Genomic DNA, 11,366 nt, shown 5'->3' with positions numbered 1-11,366 from the left:
ATCATTATTTTTTATATATATTTGCTTGGCAACACACTGACTATTTAAAATTAAAATCCATAGTTGCAATCTAAGTGCCCACATACTGTTGTTTTAGTCAACAACAATAAGAGGACGAATAGTGAGAGAGCGAATGAGAGAGAGGAAAGCAACCTCCTCCACTCATCCCTTTTATAGAGAAGGTGGGAGAGGAGGTTCTCTTCATGTCACTTAGTGGAATTTGTATTTACAGAAATGCTACTAAGAGCTACAAATGGACCTCTTAGGGGCTTGTATTTATAAAATGTCACTAAAGGCTACAAATAGTCCCTACATATTATTTGGTGAGACCTAGACTATGTAATTGGGCCCTAAACATAAAAGTGGGGTCCCCAACATATGACGCAACCCCCCAACGCATACACAATAATGACAAATCACTAGATGAAACATTAAGGAGATAGGTTGAAAAATAATGATTGAATATTTGAAAAAAAATTATATGAATTTAAAATAGTGAGTGTGATGTCGTTATATGGAAATATATGTAAAAAATAATGATTCTATGCTTGACAAAATTATTGTATCTTATTTTGAAAAAATTAGTGATGGTAGGCAGCCTGAAAGACCAGTACAGCACAGCTGTAGATCATTGAACTGTTGCTTTCGACGCCAGAGGTAAAAGAGTAATTTCATATGCAACTTAACACCGTTAGCTATCAAACTAACAGAAGGACCAAGAAATCAAAGAAAATTTGTTTTAGTGGCAAATAAGCAAGTTTGAGATAAAAAAGGCCAAGGCCCTATTTAGATGCAAAGTATTTTTGAAGTATTGGAGAAATATTATAGTTTTACAAAATACTTTGGTTTTTAAAAGCTATTGGGCGTTTGGATGCAACAAATTTTGTAGTCTTTAAAACTATGATTTTGTCGAAACTATAGTCTTTTTGAAGTTTTAAAAACTTCACTTATGACCTCTTTTTCCTAATTCTGGTTTTGTATCTCTTTGGCTTATAAAACCATAGATTATGATATTACAGTTTTTGAAAACCCATCATCCAAACAAGTTGCAAGAAAGTAGCACTTTCTTAAGGGCCAAAGAAAAAAATTTCTCTTTTCCAGAGTCTCGGCCCGTGAAAGGCATAGGCAACGGCGCCAGAGCGTCAAACTCGAACCCTCTCGACGATTTTAGCACTCATCACAATTACAATTACAATTACAATTACAATTACAATTACAATTACAATTACAATTACAAACACCGCTGTAAGCCAGCTCTCTAGCGCTAATCGATGCTTGAGCTGTAAATTTCTAGAATGCGCCCGGTCCCGCCTCTGCCATCCGGAAAACACGACACGACTCCAGCGCCGACTCCACGTCCCCCCTCGCCGCCGGGACACGCGTCCGCCGAGCGCCGCTGCCCACTTTATTGAAGGCTCTCACTTGACGCCATCGGCTTCCGTCCTCACACACAAGCTCGAGGGAACTAGCTAGAACACTCGGTCGGCAAAAAGAAACAAAACAACGCACGCGAAGCGCCCGGGGCATCGCAGTCGTCGCAGGCGGCACGAGCAGCAGGAGTATCATATCGCGGCGGTCACCATGGCGCAGGAGGGCGGCCTGAGGCTGGTGTCGCATCCGATCGCGGCGCACGGCGGGCGGCTGACGCGGCAGTACTCGGCGGAGGGGCAGGGCGCGAAGAAGGACATGTCGCCGCCGCTGGAGTGGTTCGGCGTGCCCGAGGGCACGCGGTCGCTGGCGCTGCTGGTGCAGGACATCGACGCCGACCCCGTCCTGCCGTGGACGCACTGGGTGGTGGCCAACATCCCGCCCCGCCAAGGGCCTCCCCGAGGGGTTCTCCGGCCGGGAGGGGGGCGCCGCCGCCCCACCGGGGCGCGAGTACGGCGGCTTGCAGGAGGGCATCAACGACTGGAAGCAGCCCGGGTGGCGCGGGCCCGTGCCGCCCTCCCACGGTCACCGCATCCAGTTCAAGCTCTACGCGCTCGACGAGGAGTTGCACCTCGGCAACAAGGTACGTTCGTTCGCGCATGCATGCGTGTACGAATGTTTGATGCTAAAATTTTGTTGGGAGCGTGCTAAGTGTTTATATATATATACTTCTTGAATTGTGTGTGATCGAATTGCAGGTGACCAGGGATAAGCTCTTGGAGGCCATCCAGGGGCACGTGCTGGAAGAAGCCGAACTGACCGCCGTGTTCCAAGGAGTCGTCTCCAACTAATTAACACCATGGTTCCTCACATCTCTGTTGGTGTGCTTTGTATTTGTGTGGCAACCTTGTAATTTTGATCGAATAAAAGGGACTTTACATGTGCTTATTGCGGCCCGAGTCATGTGGGTTCTTTGCGTGTTTGCCCACTCACCCTCGAGAACTTGACGTTGGCCATGATTCATGAACCACGGCGATCCAAGGAACACGTCCCGGCCGTCGGCCGTCACATTGACGTTGGATCGTGTTATGGCCCATTTACGGTCTGGTATCGATACGCTAGTAATCAGCAACTGCACGCTCTGGGCCTGTGGCCCAAATATGATACAAGGATCTGCGAAACCTTTCTTCTTGTGCCTAATAAAAAGCCTAAAAAAACATTGCTCTTTTCTCGCGAAAAAAAAAATGTATGTTAAAACGCCGTGTCCTCCCGCACAGACCGGTCGCGCGCCTACAGCTGAATGGTGACGCCCCTGGCTCCCATGCCTGACATCCGCTGGTCCGCCGACCCTTCCCTATCCATAATGCCACCGCCGCCGACCCTCGCCGCCAAGTCGTGCCTCGTGGCGTCGAACTTCTCGCCGTCACCCCAGAGCGCGTAGGCCTCCTCCCCGTGCGCGGCGTCGTCGCCGATCATGAGCTGGTCGTCGGGCATCCGCAGCGGCACCACCAGGCCGATGGCGAGCAGGATGAGCGACGTGACGGCCACGTTCCACGCCACCACAAAGGCGGCCCCCGCCAGCTGCTTCCCGACCTGCCGGGCCCCGCCGCCGTAGAACGCGCCGCGGAGGCCCGGCACCGGGGACTGGATCTCCAGCAGCTCCGGCGTGGCCAGCAGCCCCGTGAGGACGCCGCCCAGCAGGCCCGCCACGGCGTGCGTGTGGAAGACGCCCAGCGTGTCGTCCACCCTCATCAGCAGCGCCGACTTCTTGTGCAGGATCATCATGGTGAACCATGGCACGCTCCCCGCGAATACGCCCATGAGCACCGCCGCCCACGTCTGCACCAGGCCTGCACACACACACATGCATGCACACGAAAATTTTACAGATTTCACAAAGCAATTTCCCGGGCGCCTAATCATGTCGCGCCTAATAAGGTAGTAGTAACACGGCGGCTAGTGAGGCGCGGCGCCGAGAACGTGGGTGGCTCTGCAGATTTCGCTTTCGGTCGAGCCTGACGTGCCCGCGATTGGCTGCCGGTTGCCCGTTTTCCACCGCCCTCTTTTGACTCTGCATTAGTTTTTCTGATCCGTTCTGATCGCTTGACGTTGAAATGAAACCTGGTTTAGGCATAATACAGGTACAGCCAAATGCCGCATGCTCCGACGACCCAGACGACTGATGAAGCCCAATCAGCAGAATGTCGTCTCGGCGCACGCGACGACGCAACCCGTGAACACATGAGTTTCTGGGATGTACGGAGAGGCAAAGGCCGTACGGGAGAGCTAGGATTAGGATGGTAGTAGGGGGGCAACCAGTGGTTTACCTGCTCCTGGGGTGATGCAGACGAGCCCCGTCATCATGCCCTGCACGGCGCCGATCACGGACGGCTTGTTGAAGAAGATGACGTCGAGGCAGGTCCAGGTGAGGAGGCTGGTGGCGGCGGAGACGTTGGTGTTGAGCACGGCCACGGACGCCGCGATGTTGGCGGCGTAGGGCGCGCCGCCGTTGAAGCCGGCCCAGCCCATCCACAGCAGCCCGCCGCCCGCGATCATCAGCAGGATGTTGTTCGGGGAGAAGCGCTCCCGGTCGCTCTTCAGCCTCGGGCCCACCTGTCGGCAACACAAAAGCAAATGGAACAGCCATTTCCCATCAGCCAGTCCGGTCGCTCTTCCTTGCCGTTGCGTTGTTGCCATTGCAAGATGACACGACGATTGAGACCCCAAGCGTCAACATCAGCAACTTGCGTCCAGTCGGCCAATGGCCATGGCCATGGGAGGCGTACCGCCGGTCCGCGCCGTCCGTCCGTCGCCCTTGGCGGCTACAGCCGAAGGCTATCCTATCCAATCCACTAAAATTTAAAAGATTTCACGTAAGAGTGTCGCATGGAGTGTTTAGATACTAATAAAAAAACAAATTATAGAATCCGTCAGTATTTCACGAGACGAATTTATTAAGCCTAATTAATCTGGCATTAGTATATGTTTACTGTAGCACTATGTTGTCAAATCATGGACTAATTAGGCTTGATTCGTCTCGTAAATTAGTCGCAAGCTGTGCAATTAGTTTCGTAATTAGTTTATATTTAATACTTCATGCATGTGTCTAAATATCCGATGGGACAGTAACTAAAGTTTAGGAGAAAAAACCAAATACCCTCTAATCTAATTTGTTCACATGTTCATTGGGGTTAAACGTTCTGTTCATTTAAACTTGTTTGGCTAAAAATACCAAGAGAAAAATACGGTTCACCGACTCAAACCAAATAAGACCGAGCGAACAGACGACGAAAGTACTTGGCCTTTCCGGTGCGCAGCCATCAGCAATATGCCAGTGTTATCTGGTTGTCAAAAGGTGCAGGAGAAATAAAAAATCTGCAACCGGACGCATTAATTTCTTCCTAGATGACTTTGAATCTAGACACGCTGCTGATCGATGATTCTATTATTATTGTGATGAGTCTGTGATGCAGCGCGTGCATTCCCACAGACACAGTGGCGTCTCCGCGAGGAATCCACACTGCCTGCCCAGCTGTCAAATGAATACAGTATTGCGTCTATACAGTCCACACCTACCAAACACGTTACCCAAACCCGAGCCACCGGAACAGTGACCTGACCTCGCCGCAGGCGGGCGGGGACAGAGTGACGTCACCATTCCAGTGACGACGTAGGGAACTGGGGATGGGAATTGGGGTGGATCACAACGGAAGTCAGAGGCGCACGCACGTACGTACCCAGTAGGCGGCGGTGAAGCCGGCGACGCCGGAGGAGAGGTGGATGACGTATCCGCCGGAGTAGTCGATGACGCCCCAGTGGTAGAGGAATCCGCCGCCCCAGAGGCTGAAGGCGCCGACGGTGTAGGAGAAGAGGAGCCAGAGCGGGGTGAAGGCCATCCAGGCCTTGATGTTCATGCGGCCCAGCACGGAGCCCGCCAGGAGCACGAGCGTGATGGCGGCGAACTCGAACTGGAACAGCACCAGCGTCGCCTCCGGGAAGAGGGGCTCGGTGCGGGGCGTGGCCCCGTGCGCGGTGGCCGAGAGCGAGGCGCGCCCGACGAGGTACCCCTGGGAGAGCGCTACGCCGGCCTTGCCCCAGAACGGGAGCAGCCGCTCCCCGAACGCCATGCGGAACCCCACCAGCACCCACACCAGCAGCGACGACGCGTAGGCGTAGAGCGCCATGAAGGCCGAGTTCACGGCCCACTTCTTCTTCACGATGCTGCCGTACAGCACCACCAGACCTGGCATGGACTGGATGCCCACCAGCGTCGCCGCCGTCAGCTGCCACGCGTTGTCGCCCTTGTTCAGCCAGTCCGGCACCGCCGGGAGCTGCGCCGCGTACGCGCCGCCCGACGCCGCCATCTCGCTCGCTCCGTGCAGGGCGGGACGGGACGGAGGAGACGCGAGCTCGGTTCGGTGGTGGCTAGCTGCTCTGCTCTGCTCTGCTAGTAGGACTTTATATGGGTGATCAACTGTTTCGTGGCTTCATGAACTGGCGCTTGATCTGCGACAAATTATGCAAGTGGATCATAATTGGACGGCGGGGAGTTCGTGACAGGCATGAAGCGAGCGACCAATTGGATTGCGAGACGAAGAGAGACGACCCAGACAGGAAGGTCAACCCGGGAGCCACGAATGGCACGCGCGGTATGCGGCGTGTTTCGTACAGCGCTTTTTCCATTCTTTCCCTTCTCCCGCTAGAGACACGCCTCAAGACTGTTCTGAAGGTGACAAGAACATAGTTGTTCCATTCCATATCACGACTTGAATTGTTTTGGTATATGGGATTTCTTTGTCATTTCTGTGCGTGTTAGTTGAGGAGATTCAAGTCGACGAATGAAACCTAATATGGTCATGCGGCTGATGGAGTTTGCAGACTTCATACCTGCAATATGCACCAGAAGTGTAGATCAACCGCACCTTCTCGGAATCTGCTGCTTCCTTGTGTATACTTGCCGAGTCGCTGTTGGCAATGGCTACACATACACGACGTCCAGACTATGGCCCCGTTCCGTTGACCCATACTTCTAGAATTGGGCAATGAACTAGTGTACGGAATGCTAAAGCCGAAAAACCTACGCCGTTTCACGGAAATAGACTACACATGTCCGGGTTCATGTCAGTCAACTGACTGACTGCATTCTTATGGTCTTGTGGACATGCAAGCCAAGATGGCCTAGTGAACTGAGTATAAGATTTTGTTGCGCTCGTATGAACTCAAGACATCCTCGACTCCATCCGTATCTGCTGGCAGCTCTGCCTCTGCTCACCGTGTTGATCGCAAGGTCAGCGCCCTGCTTGAACCGGCTACAGACTGGATGGTGGATGCACTCAAAGCGCGACCATTTTTTTTTATCGTGTCCAGACTCCACCTCCCCCCCCCCCCCCCCCACCCCCCCCCCCCCCCCACACACACACACCCCCACGAGATGAGTAACGGAAATGTTGTGGGTAGGACGTCCATTTCCTTCGGACGCACCTTGGTGGACCTCGACGTTTACGGGAACAGCCCAACCGGTAACAATATCATCTACACAGAAATAAAAATAAAAAATCATCGCTCTCACCTTCCTCTTGAATCGCCGTTGTGCCCGCATCCATACTCGAACCACTCTCCACGCCTGCATCGCCACGGTGTGCTCCACCGCGACCGCACCGCCGCACCCGCATCGCAGCAGCGTGCTGCACCGCACCCAAGCGCCGCCGCCTGCCTTCCTGTCTCCCCACTGCTACTCACCACTCGCCGCCGAGTTCTCCACTACACCCAAGCACCGCTTGCTAGCTACCGCAGTTTTCCACCGGGTAGGCAATGGCCGCTAGCGGAGCCATGTTTTGTTTCATGTGTTTCAGAAGTTATTTTCAAGTGTTTCATCTGAATGTTGCGTATGTTGCAATGGCTATATACGCATGTTGTAACTATACGTTCAAGTGTTTCAGTTGTTTCACACATATATTCCAAGTGTTTATAACATGTTGCAAGCATATGTTTCAAATGTTTCATACGTATGTTGCAAGTGTTTTATCTGGATGTTACAAAACTGGATCTGGATGTTGCATGCGCTTGCAATGGCTTTCAAGTGTTTTCAGGTGTTTCGCAAGTGTTTCAGACATATGTTGCAAGTGTTTTAACTGTTTTGAACATATGTTGCAAGTGTTTCATCTTGATGTTGCAAAAGTAGATCTGATGCTGCACATGTTAAATGGGACCACTTACCGCCGCCGCCTGCTACAGCCGCTGGAGCGTTGGAAAGCGTACGAGGCACGAGCGGTCCCCGCCTGCTAGTGCGTGGAAAGCGTACAAGGCACGAGCGTCAAGCGGTCTCTGTATGTTGTCGGTCGGGCAAGTGGCGGGTGCGGTCCGGGTGGTGCGGGCCCCCACATGGGTGCACTGGGTGTTGGTGCGGGAAACGGGGTATTGGCACCGGCACGAACGTCGAGTGGTCTCTGCGTGTCTCTACATGTTTTCGGTCGGGCAAGCAGCGTGTGCGGTCTAGGTGGTGCAGGCCCCTGTGTGAGCGTACCGGGTGTAGGCACGGGAAATGGGGTACTGGCACCGGCGTCCGTTCAGACGCTAGCAATCCCCCAGAGGAAGTGACCGTGGTGAACAACCTGGGTGGTCATTAATCGCAATGGGTATGGTCTTAACTGCCGCATCTCTAGTTTATAATAACCCCCATAGAATTTTAATTTCTAACCACATTTTCACCATCCAACTCCAAGTCGCCAATCCTCTATACTTGCAAGTTGAAATAGGTGAAGCATCTGAATGCATGCTGTGGCAAACAGCCGACGACTAGAGCGACCAGTTTCAAAATAATGATTTATTAATCCTTATTGTTTTAATCTACACTAAACTATGTAAAAGAAGATTCCTCAAAGCGACCAGGTACATGTCAAGCCCACGACGATGACTACCTGAAGGAGGCGTACTCGCTGGAAGGCGTTATCTATCTATGATTATGTATTCAATCATTTATGTAATGCAACGTCTATGATGTGTGGGCCCTGAGGGCAGAACCGGTCTGTATTAAGCCATCTCCGTGAGACTCTGTAAACCTATCGCATTTCAGACAATATAGACTCGGCAGGAGGAATCTTTCCTCTGTCGTTCCGATCTCGTGCTCCTCGTGTTCCTCACGTCGACGGTGTTCACCGATGGCAACGGGGTGTGACAAGTGGTATCAGAGACGGTTCTTCCTCGGCGTGGGTGATGAGCTCCACTGGCTCTTCTCCGACGTCAGTTATCGGTGGCGGCGGCTTTCTGAGTCGGCGCGGTCACCAAATCCTCATCAACCACCCAGGTCAGGCAGCTCTTGCCTGTAGCGCTTCCCGTATCCGTCTAGCTTTGATCGCGGTTCGTAATTCTAGGTGGCTGGTTGATCTCCGTCCTCATCCTCGTGGTGTTCGATTGGAGGTCCCATAGGTCCACTCTTTGGTGGAATTGGGTCAGCTGCGGTGTCGGTGTTGCCTACCTCAGAGCTCCACCCCACCAACTTCGGTCCAATACCACCACCCACCTCACCACCATCCCTACTCAGATCCACCACCACCAGCCCCAATCCACCACTACCACCGCTCAGATCCGATCGGTCTTCGGCACATCACTCGACTAGGGGACTACATCAGCAATTTGTTGGTTCAGGAGGCGAGAACCTGGTGAGCAGCCATCATCCTGCTCCCTACCTCTCATTAGCAAGTAATCAGTCGAGGCGAGGGTTTCGGAACATCGTTTCCATGTAAAATTCCGTAGTCTTGTGCAGCTGATTGTTGTGCAGTGGCGAAGGCGAAGAAGTGTCCACACACTCGGGTTACAGAGCAGGTCTCTGTGTAAAATTCCTTAGTGGTGCCTCACTCCTGGGCGTAGTCGGCGAGTTTAGGTGTAACAGACTAAGGGGGAGGTCTTCCAAACCCGTTGCTGCACCTCGGTATCAGTCACAACGGCTCCCAAGAAACCATTCGTGCAGACCCAATTCATCTTGGAAGCCATGTCTAAGAACAGTGAAGAGGACAATACAAGGTGGGATCAGATCATGGGGAACTTTGATCTGTTGTTCGCCCAGATCAATGATTTGGGCCTAATTCAGCAAGAACTTAAGACTGAGGTCACGGCAGCTAAGGAGGAACAGAAGAAAATTACGAAGCAAGTTCAAGCCAATGGTCAGGCGGTGACTAGTCTGATGATCAGACAAATGGAAAAAGAAAAAAATGGATGATAGTTCAGATAATGCCTCAGTAGTCTCAGCTGAAGAAACAGTGTTTCATAATGTGTTTGCTGCCACGACTTATGACCACAAGCCAGGCACATCCAAGAGGACCCATGGCCATTCCAACAAAGATCAGTTACCCCACCATTCAATTCCCAAAATGCAATTTCCCATGTTTGATGGAACAAGCCCCAAAATTTGGATTGACAACTGCTGCAACTATTTTACCATATACAACATTACATAGTCATTAAAGGTAACAGCTGATGTGATGCATCTGGAAGGGAATGCAACCAAGTGGTGGCAAGCATACAAGCAAAACCATTATGTACTTACATGGCAGTCTTTCTGTTCCATTATACTGGAGAAGTTTGGTGCTGATGATTTTAGATAGGCACTCAATGACCTGCTAACCCTCAAGCAAACTGGAACTGTCGAGGAATACACTGCTGCTTTTCAGTCTCTGCAATTTGATGTTACAATGCATAATTGCCACTATGATGAACTCTACTTTGCAACCAAGTATGTGGATGGCTTGAAAGAGGAGATTAGAGCTACTGTGGAACCTCATGTACCAGTAATAGTAGACAAAGCTGCCTTGATTGCCAAAATCCAGCAGAGAACAATTGAAAGGAACAAGACCAAAGCCACAAGACCACCACCTGCAAATAGATATCAGCCATAGAAGCATGACAACCAAACTTCTCAAAACCTCACAAGACTCAGGTAATTGAGAGATTATCGAAGAGCAAACAATCTCTGCTACTTCTGTGGGGACAAGTATGAATCTGGTCATCAGGATGTATGCTCCAAACGTGCTAAACCATAGCTGAATGCCATTGTGGTAAATCCACTAGACAAGGAGGAGATCACTGAAGAAGTTCTCAATACACTAGCCGTGGAAGATGCTTTAGCTGAGGACTTTTGTTAGCTATCCCTCAATGCCTTCTCAAGTGCTGACAATGATAACAGTATCAAATTGAGAACTCTGGTGAAGAACAAAGTGATGCTAGTCCTTCTGGATTTAGGAAGCTCACACAGCTTTATCAATTCAAGCTTTGTGGCCATGGCAAATTTACCAACAATACCAGTCACTCCTAGAACTGTGAAGCTGGCCAATGGGCAACATTTAACTACACAAGCTAAGGTACTTAATCTGCAATGGTATATTCAAGGTCATACTCTACATAGTGACATGCTTGTCATAGATATGGGTCCTTATGATGCTATCCTTGGCTTTGATTGGTTCAAATTACATAGCCCCATGCAGTGTGATTGGAGCAACAAAACCCTCACCTTTACACATGCTGACAATACAGTCACCATCCAAGGCCTACAAACTCCACTTCTACAAGCCACACCCATTTCCCCTAAACAACTGTATAAGGCTACCAAAGGCAATAACACTTGGGCCTTTGTCATGCTTGAGCAAACCTCTGAACCTCACCATGAACCTACTAGTGCCGAACCTACCAACCCTGACCTACAAACCATCTTGACCAAATATCAAACAGTGTTTCAGGACCCTCAAACCTTACCACCACAAAGAAGCTATGACCATTCTATCCCACTCCTACCTGGAGCTATCCCGGTCAATGCCAGACCCTATCACTACTCTCCACAGCACAAGACTAAAATTGAAACTCAAGTCAAGCAATTGCTGCAGTCTGGGCTAATCACACATAGCCACAGTCCCTTTGCCTCTCCTGTACTGCTGGTGAAAAAAGGATGGGACATGGAGGTTCTGTGTAGACTATAGAAAACTCAATGAGATAACAATCAAGAACATGTT

The 11,366-nt window shown here is 50.9% G+C and overlaps 1 protein-coding gene and 1 pseudogene across 1 annotated transcript; one reads left to right on the top strand and one right to left on the bottom strand.

Moving 5' to 3' along the window:
• Positions 1-1,268: 1,268 nt before the first annotated feature.
• LOC136512331 (uncharacterized) lies at positions 1,269-2,311 on the top strand (annotated as a pseudogene).
• Positions 2,312-2,453: 142 nt separating this feature from the next.
• Positions 2,454-6,204, bottom strand: LOC136512329 (ammonium transporter 2 member 1-like). The gene is made up of 3 exons (XM_066506296.1): positions 5,106-6,204; positions 3,696-3,981; positions 2,454-3,218 (listed from the first exon to the last, which is right to left on the bottom strand). Exons 1-3 carry the CDS (start codon positions 5,730-5,732, stop codon positions 2,659-2,661), a joined length of 1,473 nt encoding a protein of 490 aa, XP_066362393.1. The 5' UTR covers positions 5,733-6,204; the 3' UTR covers positions 2,454-2,658.
• Positions 6,205-11,366: the final 5,162 nt, after the last annotated feature.

Source organism: Miscanthus floridulus, chromosome 16 (genome assembly GCF_019320115.1).
Source record: "Miscanthus floridulus cultivar M001 chromosome 16, ASM1932011v1, whole genome shotgun sequence".
In the NCBI taxonomy this organism is placed as follows: Eukaryota; Viridiplantae; Streptophyta; class Magnoliopsida; order Poales; family Poaceae; genus Miscanthus; species Miscanthus floridulus.
Note: the sequence above shows the minus strand (reverse complement) of the source record. Positions and strands in the feature narration are given on the sequence as shown.

Coding starts and splice junctions, on each gene's coding strand:
- LOC136512329 (XM_066506296.1), bottom strand. CDS start 5,732: ATGGCGGCGTCGGGCGGCGCGTACGCGGCGCAGCTCCCGGCGGTGCCG. Junction 3,982..5,105: donor GCTTCACCGCCGCCTACTGG/GTACGTACGTGC, acceptor TGTTGCCGACAG/GTGGGCCCGAGGCTGAAGAG. Junction 3,219..3,695: donor CTGCATCACCCCAGGAGCAG/GTAAACCACTGG, acceptor GTGTGTGTGCAG/GCCTGGTGCAGACGTGGGCG.